Here is a 19721-nt window from a genome sequence, read left to right on the forward strand (position 1 = left end):
CACATCTCTCCCCCTACTCACACATTCTGTACATAGCCACGTGTAAAAGTTAGGATACTCAATGCCTAACCTAAAAAAGAAAGAGTAAGTACAAGAGAAGTGTCCTCCCATCCCCCATCCCCCGCCTTTTTACACTGTACTGGAAAGAAACATATGAAAAACATGGTGTTATCAGGATTCTTTCAGTTGCAAGATACAGAAACCCTATTTAAACCAGTTTAAGCAAAAATGGGGAATTTATCATTCATGTAACTAAACTACAGAAAGGATAGGGGGGAGCCTGTGTCAGAGACAGCAGGAATTAAAAATTCAAACATTCTCAGGTCTTTGCCTTTTCCCCCTTCTCCTCTTAACTTTGCAGTCTTTCTGTCTTAAGCTATCTTTGTTAAATTTCCTTGGGAAGACTGGAACCATAGCTACTTGCAACCCTAGGCATTCTTTCATACAATACTGAAAAAAATTTCCTTCCAGCTCCATTGAGACGAAACCTTGTGACCACAGACAGTGTCTTAACAGGAAAGATTTGGGAGATAAGTCCTAGAGAGCCAACTGCCGGCCAGGAATGGCTTGAATGAAATTAAGAAGACACCTGTTCAGTGATCCGGGAAGCCCGATGAGGTGAGGAAGGTTTAAGAAAGAACTATGGTTGATTGGTAACTCGGCTTTTACTGGATGAATATCCCTGAAAAAAGGGACTGAATTTTTGGGTCTTACCTTCTTCATCTCTAAGGTTAATGTCTGCTCTCTGAGCACCAATGTTGTGTGGGGGAGTCAGGTCAAGTGAGGTGACCAGTGAGGACCAGTGCAAGATACTCGACCCCATCTTAACATCCATGCTCCCGCATGAAAGTGGAAATTTTCTTACAGCCGGAATTATATATCTCTGAAGGTGCATAATGCAGGTGTCTTGTTCCTGCTGATCATAGCTCAATAAAAATTAATTTATTGATAAGAGATTAAAGATGCCAAATTTAAATGCCAGTTTCTCTCAATCAAATGCTTTGGGTCCTCACTGATGCCAAGACAACTTCCAGAGTATTCTTATAGGAAACTCATTTTATAAACTAAGCTTAAAGGGGAAAAAAATCATTCCCCTTCCTGTCTAAACAACTTCATTCACAGCTCTTGCTCCCATTACCTTGTCATTTCCTCTTAATGCAAAGTGGAAAGAGCAAAAAATGCACATGTCCCACCAATCCTTTTCCCTACAGCAGCACTGGTCATAACTGATGTGAAGTCTGAGCTCCTCAAAAATATTTTTGGCTACAAACTTAAAGGGAAAAATCATCTTGCCTCCATTTCACTTCTGTGCACTAAAACCCTATTTTCTAGATTTTATGCCATGATGAGGGCCTCAAAAATCTCAAACCTCTTTAACCCCCATCACTGTCAAAAACATGTGTTTATATTCCTTTAAATCCTTTAGTGGTTACCTGCATTTGCAAAGATTGGCTGTTTTCATGTCAAATAAATGTAAGCTCAGGAGTGCAGCAGTGAGGGATCTGGGATATAAATTGAAAGAAGGGGAAAACCTGCATGAATTGTAGTGACTTTATGCTGAAGAGGGCAGGGCCATGGAAGACATGACATAATCAGTTTCAGTTAAAATTACATTTTTATGCACTGATTTCTCATTAAAAAAATTCCCAGTGGACAAGAATGATTTCTGAACTATTTTTATCAAGCAGGGCTGCAAGTCCTGCTCTAAAATTGTCAGAAAAGTTTTATTTCACAGAATAATTGTACCCGTGCAGTCAAGTAACAATATCAAGGACAGCCAAATAACACAACAAAACCACTGCATTTTTATTCTGGAGAAATGCACGTCTGTTAGAGTGTTAAATACAAAGATAATATATGATTTTTTTTTAAATAAGAAAGAGCTAGGCTCCAAATAAAGTAATAATAAGCATCCTTATTTTTTTTTTACATTTTTCAAACCAATGTAACAGCATAGTACACATTTTATTATCCATTCTAGAGAGAGATGTACTAGTAAATTGTAGGCAAACTATGACATATTGTATAACACACTGTGAATTCCTGATCGTAAAAAGGTCCAATAAATACAGAAACTTACAAAGTATTCAATGTTCAGTGGTTAAAAGAGAAGGGTTAAGTAATTATCAAGTGGGTATGTTCCTTTTCTGGGTCCTACCTGCTCCCTGTCTTTGTAGTTGGTGGGACCTGCCTTCTGGTATGACTGGAGTGACCCTTTCAGGTATCTGCTAGGTTCAGGCTTAAGTGGGACATGTCCCCAGTAATATTTGTATTAACTTGGAAACCACAAATTATGGCTTTCTTCCCTCTCCCCTAGTCCATTTATATCCAGGGAGACCTAAACTGCAGAGGCCTGGGCTTTGTGGTCATTTCCCCGGGCCAGGCCTTCTCACTGAGTGTGCTTCTGTTTGCCTTGGCTACCTGCTACTATGCCCTCACCATGCTCTTTCTCTGCAAAGATTGTGTAGAGCTGAGTGAGGGGAGCCTTGGCTGCCACTTTGGAAAGATTGCCAATGCCTCAACCTCAGCTTGGAAGCCATCACGTTTGTCAGAAATGTCACTTTCTATATTTTCCAGGTGACAGATCTAAGCGTTTAAGAGAATGCCGTTCACTGGATTTTTTTCAGATTAGTTTGCAATTAACTATTCAAACACAACTCACATATCCACTTGAACCCTATGACAATGAGATCACTGTCTAGTGTGTACAACTGAGCACATACTGAAAATTTTTTAAAAATTTTTCCCAAATGACATTAAGCCTGACATCCTTTGCTTTCCAACACAGCTTAGGTCTTGCTTAGGAAGGATGCAGATTCTCCTTGCCAACCCTCTTGTGTATCACAAAGCAGTTTTGTTTTACCTCGGGAGGGAGGGGGTTCAGGGGTATGCAGTGTGCTTATGGCTGAGTCTGAGTGGCAATTCTGGAGCAGGGGAGGAGCCCCTATCCCACCATATTCAACGTATCTGAGGTTGTGGCACTCACACTCTGAAGACTTGAATGTCTTAGAGTGTTTTTGGAGATAGCACTTAATAAGGCACTTGAGAACCAAAAAGCTCAGTTCAATGAAATTCAACACAATGCACAGGCATGAGGTAATAACCAAGAAGAAGATGAAGATCGTTTTCTCGGTGGGTTTGGATATGAAGCAGTCCACAGTGTTGGGACAAGGCTTCAAATCACACTTCATAAGGTACGGAACACTAAAGCCATCATACAGCTTGTAAAATAAAACCAGGAAGCCAATTTCAAAACCAGTTTTAACAATGAGACTGATCAGGTAAGTGTACCACAGACCCCCATCCATCACACCTAGGCTGACATAGAGTTTCTTTCTATGCCTTTTCTCTCTACTGTCACAACAGGCTACATGTAGAACCACAAGAAGTGAAGGCATAGAGACCATGATCAGCTGTAAGGCCCAAAGTCTGACCTGGGAAATGGGGAAGAAGTGATCAAAACACACATTTTCGCAACCAGGCTGTTTAATGTTGCACTCAAACTCTTTCTGCTCATCTTTCCACACATGCTCTGCTGCCACCGTGTAGACCAGCAAACGGAAGATGAACACAACAGCCAGCCAAATCCGCCCAATTCCAGTTGAGTATTTATTTACTCCAGTTAGGAGGTCTCTGAGGAACATCCAACTCATGGCTTAGGCTCAAAATAAGGTAAGATTCTGCAAAAGAAAACAATTTCATCAAGATTCATTTATTTTCATTTTATTGATCATTTCCACTGTCTTACTTGATTATGAATTATGGACGATAAAGTCGAATTTCAACTCTGGTTGTTGAGGACTCACATTCATACAAGGAGATGACACAATTGGTCCACAGATGTAATTGATTCCTTGCCCAGTTAAGTTTGGAATTTAGTTGGTGATCCCACACACACTATCTCATTTTCAAACAAATCCTTCCAGCTTATTGCTTCTAAGGATGGATGGGTTCTGTTAGTGATCTAGAAAAAAAAATAGATATGAATCCCAAGGTGACATTGGCACCTTGAAATACCCTTCACATACCAGCTTCTTGAAATTGTAATCTCTACTCACTTTCTCTAGTTTGTTAATGCCCCTCCCCAATCCTTAAAGGTTATTTCCTTCCCCTAGCTCCTCTCATGTCCTGTGTCCCATATCCCATACCAACAACTGGGCTCACCTACAGTCCCATAGTGAAAAGTGAGGGTCTCCAATATGAACTTCTTCAAACTCATGTTTCCTCACCCCTGCAGGTCTACTTACATCAATGCCCAACTTAATATGCTCTACACAGTTTAGAGGGAGGGGTCAGCCTCATCTTGCCTCAAAATGATCATTCCAACTCTACACCCCACTCTTGATTTATCCATTTTCCCTGCTTCTGTATCTTCAACTTTCACTGGTTCCTTCATCTCAGCATATAAATGTGCTTAAGTTTTATCCCTTATTTCTACTATTACAACTATCATTTAACTCTTCAACTCACTGAGTCTAGTTTTTCTGCTCATCATTGCATGCTAAAATTAGCACTACCACTGACCTGCCAAATCTTCTGGACACTCTGGATCTCACTTAATTTTTCTATGATACTGTTGCCTGCTCTTGTGTTCTTGAAACTCTTTGAGCCTTGACATCCAGGATCATCTTCTTTCCATTGTTTCTATCTTCTCTTTCTATTGTTCTGATTCTCTTGATTGTACCATCTTAGTTTTCTTTGTCTAATTCGTAAAAGCTCTGTCCTCTGCTCTTTTCTTACTCCATATGCTCTCCCTAGAAAATCTCATTCACTCCCAGGGATTCATCTACCATTTTCAGATTTCTGACTCTCAAATATTTGGCTTCTCACCAGATTTCCATATCTCACTGCCTCTTGGTTATCATTTAAATATGCCACAGGCCTCTCAAACTTGAAGTATCTATAGATGAATTTATTATCTGCTCTGCTCTTTGATTTTATTGCTTAATGGCATCACCAATACCCAAGCACCCAAGTTGGAAATCTCATATTCATCCTGGACCTCTCTCTCTTATGACCCTTTAAAAATTTTTTTAAATATTTATTTACTTATTTTGAGAGAGAGGGGTGAGGAGAGTACAAGCAGGGGAGCAGCAGAGAGAGGGGGAGAGAGGGAGGGAGGGAGAGAGAGAGAGAGAGAGAGAGAGAGAGAGAGAGAGAGAGAGAGAGAATTCCAAGAAGATTCCATGCTGCCAGTGCAGAGCCCAACACGGGGCTCAAACTCAGGAATGGTGAGCTCATGACCTGAGCCAAAACCAAGAGTCAGACACTTAATCGAGTCACACAGGTGCCCCTTTTATGACCCTTCTTAATTACTCACAAAATTCTTCTGGTTCCTCCCTCCAAATATCTCTCAAATTCATCTCCAGGTCACTGCTAAAATCTCTCTCACCTGTACAGCCTTCTCACAGCTTTCTATTTCCAGTCTTACCATCTCTTTCCCTCTCCTCCTAATATGTCCTTGATGCTGTTTAATTATCTTGTACCTCTCTCCATCTCTTTTGCCCTTTTCTATATAAAAGTTGAAAGGAAACTAGGGAGCCTTTTTCATTTCAGTGATGTTGTCTTTCTGGCACACTCCGCTTCCATCTTTTCTTATAATTGGATTCCCTGATTTATGTTTGTTGAGCCCATTATATACACAGCATACTCTGTTCAGTGCTTTTGAGTTGGTCTCTCCCAACTACCCTGGAGAGTGGGGGTTTTGTTTGTTTTGTTGGTCGGTTGGTTGGTTTGGTTTGTTTGTTTATGGTGGTGGATGTTTTGTTCTTTCAGATGAGAAAGCACATTCTGAAAAATGAAGCCACTTTCCCAAGGTCACAAAATAAGATGCAGAGGGTTCAAATCTAATTTCCATCACTCTAAAACAGAGCTTCTCAACGGTGGCACCATTGATATTTGGGGCTGGATAATTCTTTGTTGGAGCAGCTATCCTATGCCTTGTAGGTTGTTTAGCAGAATCTCTCGCCTCTACAAGCTAGATGCCAGTAGCACCACCTCCCCATTTTGGACAACTAAAAATGTCTCCAGACATTTCCAAATGTACCCTGTGGAGATGAGACAGAATCTCTCCAAGTGAAAACCACTTCTCATAACTCTCTGCTATAATCAGAAGATGTGGGCTAGAGCTCCAGGTCTGCCACTAATATACTTTGTGATTTCTTAGGTGAAATTCTTGCCATTTTAGTTCTTGTTTTCTATTACAAAAATTAATTACCTTTTGCTTTCTCTCTAACTCAGCTGAAAGAGTATCATGGAAATGATCATGTGAGAGGAATGAGGAGGTTAAGAAAATTGGGATATTGTTAATAGAAGCACACCTGTTGGAGCATGGCACATTACCTCTTACAGGGGAAACAATATGTAGCAAGCCCACACACAAAAGCCCTGAGGAGATGTATGAAGGTTAAGAGATGTTTTCAGAGAAAACAAACATACATGTACACAGTGATCTATTGAGCAGGGAATAAATACTTCAATGTCCTTGGGTTTTCAGAACACAAACAAAATTGTATTAAATAAAAAGGAGTTTCAAATCCACCTGAAAGGTTAATGTCTCCATGAATTATTAAAACAAAGTCCCAAAGATTAAAAAGGGAAAACAAAAGGTATTATGTTTTCCTACAACATGTGTCATTGGGCATTTGTCCATATTATTTAAAAGGATATTTATGTAATGTTACAAAACATTTGAAAGTACCCTGCTGGTCATTTTAGAAAAGGGAGGAAGGCAAGAGTAGATCCAGACTGTTTTGCTAAAAGAAAAGCAGTAAGAAAGAAACTGCTGTTTGAATAGAGTTAGAAGACTGACACCATCAAATGTGTAAGAATCATGAATTTCATTTGACTGATAAATGTCTATCCTATTTTGAAATTCTCTGCTGATAGAAAGGCAGTGGCTTTTCTTAGGAGGGAAAGGTGTTCTAATATTAGTCCAGTTTTAACAAAGGTGGTTTAGTATAGCAGATAAGAGCCTGGGTACAGCATTGAACTCCATGGGTTCAAGCCCAAGTTCAGCTGTGATGATAATAGTACTAATCACGTGGGGCTCAAAACAGAGTCTGACACATGGTAGTGATCAGTAAGCATTATTATTATTATTTTGTCATTAAAAGCCTTTTCTTGGTATCAAGTTGGAAGGCTTTCCAATTGCAAGTTAGTATGTTTTTTTCTCTAACTTTTTTCCTCAGAAGGTGGATAAGTTAGGAATCTTTATATAATAGCCCTTTAAGCATTTGAAAGCAGTCATTAATTTGAAGTCATTAGCTCATCATGTTTATCTTTTAATAATAATTCATATTGTCTCTTTATTTTTAATAAAGGTCTTTAATTTATCCCTTTTCTTAAGTCACTATGGATTACTCCCAATTTTTAAAGAGTTTCTACTTGCCAATTCTAATGTACCAATTTTCCTATGACTTTCTCTTTTCTCTTGAGAACTAGCAGTTAAGTGCACAGGAATTTCATTTGGAAAATTCAATTAATTAAATATTTTCAGAAAGTAAAATATTCAATATTGCCAATATCATGAATAATTTTGGGAATTGAAGATTTCCCCCAAACATTTTATCTAAATTAAAAATGGAGTCTGGTAAGTTTTAATATCCAGAATACGTAAAGAACTGCTAAAACTCAACAACAAAAGATAACTCAAACATGGACAACAGATTTGAATACATATATCTCCAAAGAAGATATACAAATGGCCAATCCATAGGTGAAAAGATGCTTAACGTCATTAGTCATTAGGAAAATGCAAATCAAAGCTATAAGAAGGGGCGCCTGGGTGTTCAGTCGGTTGCGTGTCCAACTCTTGATTTCAGCTCAGGTTATGATATTAGGGTCGTGGGATCAGACTCTGCATCAGGCTCTCTCTCTCTCTCTCTCTCTCTCTCTCTCTCTTTCTCTCCCTCTCTTCCTCTCTCCCTCTCTCCCCCTCCCTCCCTCTCCTTTCCTCTCTCTCCCCTCCCCTGCTCATGCTCTTTATTTCTAAAATAAATTTGTTTTTAATGTTTAAAAAAAGCTACAGTACTTACTAAGATGGGTATAGTTTTTAAAATATAAAATAACAAGTGTTGGCAAGGATGTGGGGAAATTGGAACTCTTGTACAAAGCTGGTGGGAATGTAAAGTGGGGCAGCCACTGTGGAAAACTGTTTGGCAGTTCCTCAAAAAGCTAAACATAGCATTACCATCTGACCCAGCAATTCTACTTCTAGATATATACCCCAAAATTGGAAATAGGAACTCAAAGAGATATTTGTATGACAGTTTTCATCACAACATTATTCTCAATAGCCAACATGTGGGAAACAACCCAAGTTACATCAAGAATGAATATGCAAAATGTGGTATACACATACAAAGGAATATTAGTCAGTTAATGAAGTTCTGACCCATGCTACAGTGAGAGTGAACTTTGAAGACATTACGGTAATAAAATATGTAAGATACAAAAGGACAAATATTGTGTGATTCCACTTGTATGAAGTCTCTAGAACAGTAAAACAGGGAAATTCATAGAGATAGAAAGTAGATTAGAGACTACCAGGGACAGGAAGGAAGGAAGGAAGGAAGGAAGGAAGGAAGGAAGGAAGGAAGGAAGGAAGGAAGGAAGGAAAAAAGGAAGAAAGGAAGAAAGGAAGAAAGAATGGTGAGCTTTTGCTTAGTAGTTACAAATTTTGTTTGGGGTTGAAAAAGTTTTGGAAATAGTGCTGATGGTTGTACAATACAAATCATGTAATTAATGCCACTGAATTGTGCACTGAAAAATGATTAAAATGGAAAATTTTATGTCATATGTATTTTACCACAATGAATAAAGTTTCCCCAAAAAGTAGGTGGAAGGAAACTATTTAGAATAGAAGGAAACAATAGGGGTCCAAATAGCCTGAACATTTTAGGAGAACTGTGTTGTATAGGGAGTAGAAACAGGGACAAAAGGAAGAATAGTAATATAATATAATAAATATAATACTCATCAGTGAAATAAGTTCTTATATGATTTTATTTTTTATGATTTTTGTTGTCCATATTTTTTCCAATAAGAATGTACAAAATTAAATCTGAAAGATCTAATAAAAAATAAACACTAATAAATCAGAGAGCTATTGCAGTTGCATTTATAGAATGAATGTTTACAAATCAAACCATATCTGCAAGGTTACTATGTAAGAAAATCATGTGGTGAATCCTTTTCAATCTCTCTTACCTCTATGTATGTGTCTATAACTCCAAAAATTACGTATGTCCAGTCCACACCTGTCTCCTTATCATCTCTGCTAGGATGTCATCTCATAAATTCAAAATGTTTGAAAGTGAACTCATGGTGTTGCTTACTCCACCCTCCATCTCCCTGCAAAAGCACGGCCCCTCCTCCAGTGTTCTCTACCTCAGTAGATTGTACCACCATGCAACTAGCATTGAGCCAGAAACTTTGAAGTTGTTTTTCACCTTCTCCCTACTCCAAACCCCACATCCAATCTATATTCAAGCCAAAAGTTTCTACCTTTGAAATATATCCCCCAAATTTTCACTCTTTCATCTACACTGCTTCCACCCTAATCCAAACCTTCCTCATCTCTTGCCTGGTATACCATAAAAGCTTCTTATCTGTCTCCCCTTTTCTCATTCTTGACCTCATCCAACCTGTTTTCCATCAATAACTAGATTAACATTTAAAATGGAGATTATAGGGGTGCCTGGGTGGCGCAGTCGGTTAAGCGTCCGACTTCAGCCAGGTCACGATCTCGCGGTCTGTGAGTTCGAGCCCCGCGTCGGGCTCTGGGCTGATGGCTCAGAGCCTGGAGCCTGTTTCCGATTCTGTGTCTCCCTCTCTCTCTGCCCCTCCCCCATTCATGCTCTGTCTCTCTCTGTCCCAAAAATAAATAAACGTTGAAAAAAAAATTAAAAAAAAAATTAAAAAATAAAATAAAATGGAGATTATAGGGGTGTCTGGGTGGCTCAGTCAGTTAAGCGTCCAACTTCGGCTCAGGTCGTGATCTCACAGTTTATGGGTTCGAGCCCTGTGTCAGGCTCTGTGCCTGACAGCTCAGAGCCTGGAGCCTGCTTCGTATTCTGTGTCTCCCTCTGTCTCTGCCTTTCCCTCACTCATATTCTGTCTTTCTCTCTCTCTCTCTCAAAAATAAATAAACATAAAAAAAATAAGATGGAAATTATAGGGGTGCCTGGGTGGCTCAGTTGGTAAGCATGCAACTCTTGATTTGGGCTCAGGTCATGATCTCATGGTTCGTGAGTTTGAGTCCCTCGTCGGGCTCAGAGCTGACCTCGCAGAGCTTTCTGAAGGTTCTTTCTCTCCCCCCCTCTCTGCTACTACTCTGCTTGTGCACGCTCTCTCTCAAAATAAATAAATACACTTTAAAAATTTTGTAAATAAATTAAATGGAGATTATATCAGAAAGAAGTCAAACTTTCACTATTTGCAGAAGGCATGATACTTTCTGTAGAAAGCCTTAAAGACCACCAAAAAATGGCTAGAACTGATACATGAATTCAGCAAAATTGCAAGATATGAAATCAACATACAGAAATGTGTTGCATTTCTATACCCAATCATGAAGAAGCAGAAAGAAAAATCAAAGAGTTGATCCTGTTTACAATTGCGCCAAACATCCTAAGATGCCTAGGAATAAACCTAGCCAAAGAGGTAAAAGATCTGTACTCTGAAAACTATAGAACACTTATGAAAGAAATTGAAGAGGACACAAAGAAATTGAAAAACATTCCATGCTTATGAATTGAAAAACAGACACTGTTAAAATATCTATACTATCCAAAGCAATCTATATATTACATGCAATCCTTATCAAAATACCACCAACATTTTTCACAAAGCTAGAACAAACAATCCTAAAATTTGTGTGGAACCACAAAAGACTCCGAATAGCCAAAGCAATCTTAAAAAAGAAAAACAAAGCTGGAGGCATCACAATTCCAGACTTCAAGCTGTATTATAAAGCTATAGTCATCAAGACAGTATGGTACTCATTGAGGAGGGCACCTGTTGGGATGAGTACTGGGTGTTGTATGGAAACCAATTTGACAATAAATTATATTTAATATAAAAAAAAGTATGGTACTAGCACAAAAACAGACACATAGATCAGTCAACAGAACAGAAAACCCAGAAAAGTACCCAAAGCTATATGGTCAACTAATCTTTGACAAAGCAGGAAAGAAAATGCAATGGAAAAAAAGACAGTCTCTGCAACAAATAACGTTGGGAAAACTGGACAGCAACATGCAGAAGAATGAAACTAGACCACTTTTTTACACCATTCACAAAAACAAATTCAAAATGGATTAAAGACCTAAATGTGAGACAGGAAACCATCAAAATCCTAGAGAAGAACACAGGCAGCAACCTGTTTGACCTCGGCCATAGCAACATCTTACTAGACACATCATTGGAGGCAAGGGAAACAAAAGCAAACTTGAATTGCTGGGACTGCATCAAGATAAAAAGCTTCTACACAGCAAAGGAAACAACCAACAAAACTAAAAAGCAGCCTACAGAATGGAAGAAGGTATTTGCAAATGACATATCTGATAAAGGGTTAGTATCCAAAATCTATAAAAGATTTATCAAAGTCAACACCCAAAAAACAAATAACCCAGTTAAGAAATGGACAGAAGACATGAATAGACATTTTTTCTAAAGAAGACATTCAGATAGCTAACAGACACATGAAAAGATGCTCAACATCACTCATCATCGGGGAAATCAAATCATAACAACGATGGGATACCACCTCACACCTATCAGAATGGCTAAAATGAACAACACAGGAAACAACAGATGTTGGTGAGATGCAGAAAAAGAGGAGCCCTCTTACACTGTTGGTGGGAATGGAAACTGGTATAGCCACTCTGGAAAACAGTATGGAGGCTCCTCAAAAAGTTAGAAGTAGAACTACCTTATGACCAGGAATTGCACTACTAGGTATTTACCCAAAGGATACAAAAATACACATTCAAAGGGGAACATGCACTCTGATGTTTATAGCAGCATTATCAACAATAGCCATATTATGGAAAGAGCCCAAATGTCCATTGACTGATGAATGGATAAAGAATATGTGATATATATACACAAAGGAATATTACTCAGTCATCAGAAAGTGAAATCTTGCCATTTGCAAGGATGTGGATGGAGCTAGAATGTATTATGCTAAGTAAAACAAGTGAGTGAGAGAAAAACAAATGCCGTATGATTTCACTCATATGTGAAATTTAAGAAACAAAACAGATGAACATAAGGGAAGGGGGAAAAAAAGAAAGAGGGAAGCAAATCATAATAGACTGTCTACTATAGAGAACAAACTGAGGGTTGGTGGAGGAGAGATGGGCATGGGATGGGCTAGATGGGTGATGGGTATTAGGGAGAGCATTTTTTATGATGAGAACTGGGTATTATATGTAAGTGATGAATCACTAAGTTCAATATTACACTATATGTTAACTAACTAGAATTTAAATAAAAATTTGAAAAAGTGCACATAGAAATATACATTAAAAAATTAAAAATAATAATGAAAACAAAATGGAGAATATATCATCTCGTTCTATCATTTCTCTGCTTAAACCTCTAACCCGACTTCCCATTGCACTTAGGGTAGGAAAAAAAAGGGCAAATATTTACCAAACGATGAAGCGTTGCATAGTGGTGCCCTTGCCTGTCTCTCCAACCTCATCTTGCACATCCCCAAGGTACAGTGAATTCCAGGCATGCTCCTCTCCTTTCATTTCCTCCTTTAGATCCTACATCCATTTTGTTCCTCCTACCTGAGATGATCTTGTCTCCCTCACCTGAATGAGAGAGGCTTTTTGTGACCCCACCAATCTAAATTAGTCTTCTTTGGTATTCTTGTTTACAATATTGGCATCTTTCGTTCGTGCCATTTATAACTTATAATCACTTATTTATATGACTAATATCTGAAGATACTGTGTGTTCTATAAGAGAAAGGACTAGGGATGCCAGATTGAGCAAGCAAATAAAATGTAGGCTGTCCAGTTAAATTTGAATTTCAGATAAACAATGAATAATTTCTTACTGTGACATCCAATATTCAGGATTACTTAAACTGAAAAAGTATTCCATTATTTTTTCTTAATTACTTTTAATGTTTATTTATTTTTGACACAGAGGGAGACAGAGCACAAGTTGGGGAGGGGCAGAGAGAGAGGGAGACACAGAATCTGAAACAGGCTCCAGGCTCTGAGCTGTCAGCACGGAGCCTGATGCAGGGCTCAAACCCACGAACCATGAAATCATGACCTCAGCTGAAGTCGGAGGCTTAACTGACTGACGCACCCAGGCACCCCAAAAAGTATCCATTAGTTATCTGATATTCAAAATTAACTGGACAATCTATATTTTATGTGGCAACCTAAACAAGTACTTTGATTGTTCTCTGTTGTGTACTCAGTGCCTAAGTAACAGTGCAAAATTCAGTAACAAATGGGAACACAGCTTGCTCTAAAGCTCAGAAACATTTGGAAAACTCAATCATTCTTCTCCTTATACCCAGCCTCTCTATCTCCACCTTAATTAAGTTGCTATGTTCTCCACAAAACTATGCAGTCTGCTCTGAGGTCCTCACTTCCTGTAACTTCTGGATGGACCTGAGATTCAGACCATCTTGCTTCATTTCTGCAAGAAAAGCAAGTGGGAGATACCCCCAGACTTTCTCCTAAAATCCACTCCACGCTTTTGACTGCTAGAGTGGAATGCTGTTTCCATCCTGTTATTCTTCTGCTTGGGAATACTCTCTAGCTTCCATGAGACTTCTGGAATAAGTTTCCGAGTCTCACCTTCATGTTCAAGATCTTACACTCTTGTGTCTACCAACATTCACCAATACCCACTTTGGTCAGATGGCTCATCCTCCCACCCACCTACCTATGTCTTCCTGTCTCAAGGCCTCATGTTCTTCTCATCTCCATGCACTTGCTCATGCTGTTCCTCCCTCCTCCCTGCCCTACCTCACTATTGCCTTCCAAGTTGTGATTTTTCTCTCTTCATATTTGTAGCCCTTAAGCCTTAGCACATATTTTAGCCCTTGGTGGCTCTCATATAGACTTTGGTGTTTCTCACCAAAGAACCTTATGCCTTGCTTTAACATGCCTTAAGACCATGTTTGTTACTTGTTTTGTATACTCCAAAGTACTTAGCATAAAGTGGCTGTTTAGTAAATGTTTATTAGCTGCATGTAGCTAAAGAAACAGCAACGTTGTAGGTGCCTAATCTGTGTTGCACAGCAGTAAACAAAATAGGCAGCGTTCCTTCTCTCAAAAACTTACAGCATAGAGGTTAAATAGGTATGTTTTTTTTTAGTTACCTAAATATGCAATTAGAAATTATGACAAATATATGCTCTAGGTGCAAGAGCAAGCTAGGTAGAGAAGGACCTCGCTCTCAAGGAGCTTATATTCTAGGGAGTGAGAGAAACAAACAAGAAACAAATGCATAAGATAATATCAGATAATGATGAAAGCTGTGAAGAAGCACAAGTAGAGTAATGTAATTATGATGGGTCCAGGAGAGCTTCTTTCAGTTGGCCATGGGAGGCCTCTCTGATGTGGTAACCTTTGGATCGAGCCCCAAGAGACAAGGAGTCAGCTCTACATGAAGATATGAGGAAGAACATCCTAGGAAAATGGAATGGCTGGACAGAATGAATTTGAGGAACAGAAGGCCCATGTGACTAGACCTCAGTGAATTAGGGATGGATGGCCTGAGATGAGGTTGGAAAAGGAGGTCCAGCCAGGTTACATGGCACCTTTGGAGTGGGCTGTTCCATGCTATGTCACTATAAACAAGAAGTTCACTCTTGGGAGGGTTCAGTTTCCCCATCTGTAAAGGGGGGTACTGATATTCTCCAAGCTGACTTCATGAGGTTTGTTGTGAATATAAATCAAGATGAAATATAAGAATTTCATAAAGCACACACACACATAAGAAAAGAAAGAAATAGCAAAGTTGAATGTTGACTCTCAGGTGAAATATTCAGTTTCAAATTTTTTTGCTCTTCGACATAGAATAAGTCACTCATACAGTCTTTGAGGGCCGTAATTCTTTCCATTGACCACGTTAAGAAAACTGAGCTGAAAGATGAGAAATTAAAGTAATTTTCATATCACTTTGCTATTATACTTAATACTAATATTAATAGAAAATATCCATTCATTCCTATTTACTCAACAAATTCAAATGTTAAAATTACAGCAAGGGTTTTTTTTTTTTTTTCAGGATTGGCATCAGTGTTGATTGATTCAAGTATTTCATAATTCCGTTAAAAATCCCAAATGAAATGTGTGTGGGTGCACACGTGCACATGCACTATTGTAATGAGGAGTTGGAAGGCCCTAGTAACATTGATGAATTGTTTTAACTCTTATCTTCATGGCAGAGATCTAATCATCAAAATGCAGACTTTGGAGAAAAATGTGTAAATGTAAAAAAAAAATTTTTTTTTTGAGAAAAAGAGAGTGCAAGCAGGGGAGAGGGGCACAGCAGGGAAGAGAGAGAAAATCTTAAGTAGGCTCCATGCTTAGCGTGGAGCCCAATGCAGGGCTTGATCTCACAACTGACCATGAGATTAAGAGTTGGATGCTTAACATACTGAGCTGCTCAGGCGCCCCTGTAAATGTCAAATTTAAAATAACTATCCCCTGTGTGCCACATATTTCAGAGTCACAACCAAAAGAATACATAGAGGAAATAAATTTGTACACATCACAGTCTACTCTCTTAGAAGGAACTTGCATTAGTATAGCTATGAGTAAATAGATACAAATGAATGAGTTCATTTGAAGTAGTTAGGATATCATCTGATATATAACAAATATGAATTTAAATATCATCATTATGAACTTAGTGAAAGTTGAAGGACCCAAAAAGACTTGACTAAAAATCTTCCACCAACTATACTAAGTTTCTACTAACTGATCAAACAACAACAACACCATGAAGAATACAATCACAGGCCTCCATAAAATGTGACATCCTGGGTGGAGAGCATAGTCAGACTAAATTAAGTAACTCAGAATTTGGAGACAAATACCTCCTTTGAGTGTGAAATGAGTAAAAACCCTCATGGGAAAGGATTACCAATTTGTAGAAGAAACCTATCCCAAAGAGACCATCTGTCCCATATTCCTGGGAGCTGGAAAATACTAGAACGTTAGTAGAGATAAAGGTGTAAAATTATGTAAGACCTCAAACATAAAGGTGAGAATTAGAAACTTATTTTCCCATATAGTTCCCCACAACCAGAGGGTACCTGAGTAAAATGGATAGAAGCTAATCAACCATGTGGTCCTGCACTGGCATAATGATATGGAAGCAAAGTTTAGCAGAAGAGTAGAGCTCTGTGTGAATGATACGTGAACAGAAACCACATAGACCTTCTCAATGTCTACATCAGTCTATATACAGGGAAAATATTATCTGTACATGTGTAAAATACTCCATCATTTTCTTCTGCAACCAAGGATTCTGGATTTTCTGGAATAACCCTATTGCAAGCATGCTAAGCTGATGTCAGAACTAATGAGAACATATACAAGTTTTGGGTTGAGAAAATGAGTTACAATAACCATATAGTAGCAGCAAGGATAATTAATAATGTGACTTTTCTACATCCTAGATTAAATGTCTGTTACAATCATTTGATTCTCATTCTTCCAAATAACCAAGCAACCTCTGAGTAATAATTTTCTTGCTGAGGAGATTCCTTAAACTGTGCAAGGATATTCTCCTGAGATTACATACAAGAGTTCCAGTCCCTGGAGAGGTGCCTTATAAATCAGGCTCCTCTGGGTTTGGTTAATGAATCCCTTAAAGCTGATTCAACTTGGGGTGAATCATACACTTGAGCTTTTGAGCCTTTGGGACTGAACACCAGCCCACCTGTCCTTCACTTATTACAGGACGAACCTTTATGCCAACAACTTTCCTGACATGAGTCTTCACTACTTGTGTGGTTCAGCCATCTATAAGCACATGCCTTCTCTGTGCCCTGAATGGGCACAAAAACACTAAGGAGCCCTGGCACTGCTGGGAGCCGGAGTCCTGCTCTGAAGTTATTAAAAAGTGCTATTTTGCAAGTTGAGTTTGAGGGGCACTGGATTTCCAATATCCTTGCAGACCACCATGACAAGACATGAAAAAGCTGTCAGCTTCATAGGCAGCCCCTTTCACGTCTCAGTAATAACAGTGCCTGTCCTTGGATAGTGCTTGAGCGTTCCTGAAGAGTTTCACAGCATCTCATGTAACCCTTACCTCCATCCTCTGGGTTGGTATCATCTGTGGTATGGACCCCAATGTAGTGATGAAGAAATGGAAACTCAGAGAAGGGGCTTGTGCAAGACTCCTCCAGAAATTCAGTAAGAGAAACTCCTCAGTAGAAAACTCAGCAGCAGAACCCAGATCCCGAATGACTGGTCTCCAGCTCCCCCTCATCAGGCTGGATTTTCTGGTTCATTAACAACTCTGTGCTACCTTGTACACAAATTATTTAACCCCTAAAGAATAGAATTTCCTCTCAGATTCTCTTTCCACCACCTGCTGACTCTTGCAAATTCCATAAAATGCCTTATTTGAATACAAGGCATTTTCACTTTTAACAGTAGCCTATTTGGAAAATCCCGAAAGCAGAGTGTTTCTAAACCCAGGATCCATGACCCCTGAAGGTCTGTCATTAGATTCTCAAGGGTCTATGAGAAGATTATATGTGTGTATTTTGTATTTTGTTTTTATGATCTTAAACAAAACAATGCTGGATGACTAATTCATAACCAAGGACTAGTTCATAGCCACAGTATTTCAGTACTCATATTTACCAGTGTTTGGCAAACTATACAGCCTGCAGGCTAAATCCAGTTTTCCACCTGTTTTGTAAATAAAGTTTTGTGGGGACACAGCCATGCCCATTCATCTACTATGGTCTATGGCTGCTTTCATGCTAAAATAGCAGAGTTGACTAGTTTCAGTAGAGATAGCACAGCCCTCAAACCCTAAATTATTTACTATCTGGCTTTTGTAGAGGTCATTTGCCAACCTCTGATATTTATGTCGTATTTGAAATCATACTGGAACCAAGTTGCAAAACTTTCATTATCTGGGCTTCCAAGAAACAACACATGTTGGGTCCTGCTCAAGAGAAAGCTATGTGAAGGCATATTGACAGCACAGCATGAATGAAGCCTGCTGGCAGTTTGAATGGAGACAAGTGAACAAGGGACAAGCCATTACCCAACCCACGGTGGGTCCACAGCTTCAAAGAATCTGGGCTTCTGCAGTCAGTATCTTATTCTCTTAGTGAGTAGTAATTTAATTTTAGCCAAACCGTGTCGTTTGTCCACTAAACTTGAATTAATTTTAATTTTATTGGTTTTGTGATATTTGATTTTTCTTTTGTAAATACAGTTGCTTAAGAGCTATACGTCTAAGATTAGCCTGTGGATGTAAAATTATTTCACATCTAATTTTAGGTCTCATTACATATAAATAACAGTATACTAAAAAAATAAATTGTCAACATTGAGGGTACAGGAACAATGCTGAGTAAAACAGTATCCACCCAGGCCAACACCTGTATATATATATACCTCTTGCCAGGTATTTTAATTTCCTGTATGAACAAAGATATTGACATTTTTAGAGGATCCTCTCTTCGGAACAGTGCAAAGGTTATCCTGAAGCCGCACAGAAGGGGCCACTGAGAGGTCCTGGGCTGTTCCACTATGCCCCCAAATTCCACTCATTCGCATTCTGTGCTCAAGCCAGGTGCTCTGACCTGGCCACAACCACAAAGCCCCCAAGTCACTCACACTTTCCAAATGGGCCATTTACTTAGAGGCAGTTTATCCAGAAAGGGTGTCTGTGATGCAGCACAAAACTGGATAGCGGTGCATTTAGTTTGTAATAGTTAGGATTACTTCTCTCACCAAAACTTTTTGGAAAGAGGTAATGACTACCCAATTACAAGAAATGCCATCTTCCCTTGCATAAACAAATCCTATTATAAGAGAAATAAGCTTAACTTACCCATTGGCACAGATGTGAAGATTAAGAAGAGATCCAGTCAGTTGTTAATTTGATTTAAAAAAAATCATGACTTGATTATATTATTTCCCTGAGAGGAAGCTAGTGCTTTAAGCTCAGGCAAATGGAGTCTAGTGGTTTCCAAGGTAGCATAAGCCAAACAGGTGTAACCTGATCGTTTGTTTTGGCTCATAACTTAGATGAGAACTCTTGTGTCTCTGCTGTTCACGATATATGTTAAAAGAGAATCGAAACTGGAAAAACTAATTCAAAGCCATTCACATACACACAATTCATTGAACATCTCTTTTTATAAAACATTGTCATTATTTACACAAAGAAGTTGGAACAATGAGAGAAAGGTTTTCATCTCTTTAAAGGATTGAGTTGATAGAGAATAATTTAAGTCAGTCTATCTTTGATGAACTTACTTTAACTTTACATCATATACCCTATTCTTAGCAATCCAGAAAGTAAGAAGGCACAGTAAAAATCACTCTCACGAACCCAGAAAGCATCAATAACAAACACTTTGTAAGTACATAACAAACAGATGAGAGAAAGCAGGGGAGAAGCAGGAAGAAGGGGAGAAAGAGAAAGTACTTTATCTTTTTATTTCTAGGTACAAATTTGGTTACAATTAAAGATAT

General features: G+C 38.7%; 1 protein-coding gene across 1 annotated transcript; it reads right to left on the minus strand.

Moving 5' to 3' along the window:
• Positions 1-1782: 1782 nt before the first annotated feature.
• On the minus strand, positions 1783-19184 carry GJB7 (gap junction protein beta 7). Its single transcript, XM_045498964.1, has 3 exons — positions 19075-19184; positions 3807-3964; positions 1783-3680 (listed from the first exon to the last, which is right to left on the minus strand). Exon 3 carries the CDS (start codon positions 3651-3653, stop codon positions 2790-2792), a length of 864 nt encoding a protein of 287 aa, XP_045354920.1. The 5' UTR covers positions 3654-3680; positions 3807-3964; positions 19075-19184; the 3' UTR covers positions 1783-2789.
• Between the last annotated feature and the right edge of the window lie 537 nt (positions 19185-19721).

The sequence above is a fragment of the Leopardus geoffroyi genome, chromosome B2, assembly GCF_018350155.1.
Source record: "Leopardus geoffroyi isolate Oge1 chromosome B2, O.geoffroyi_Oge1_pat1.0, whole genome shotgun sequence".
Taxonomy (NCBI): Eukaryota; Metazoa; Chordata; class Mammalia; order Carnivora; family Felidae; genus Leopardus; species Leopardus geoffroyi.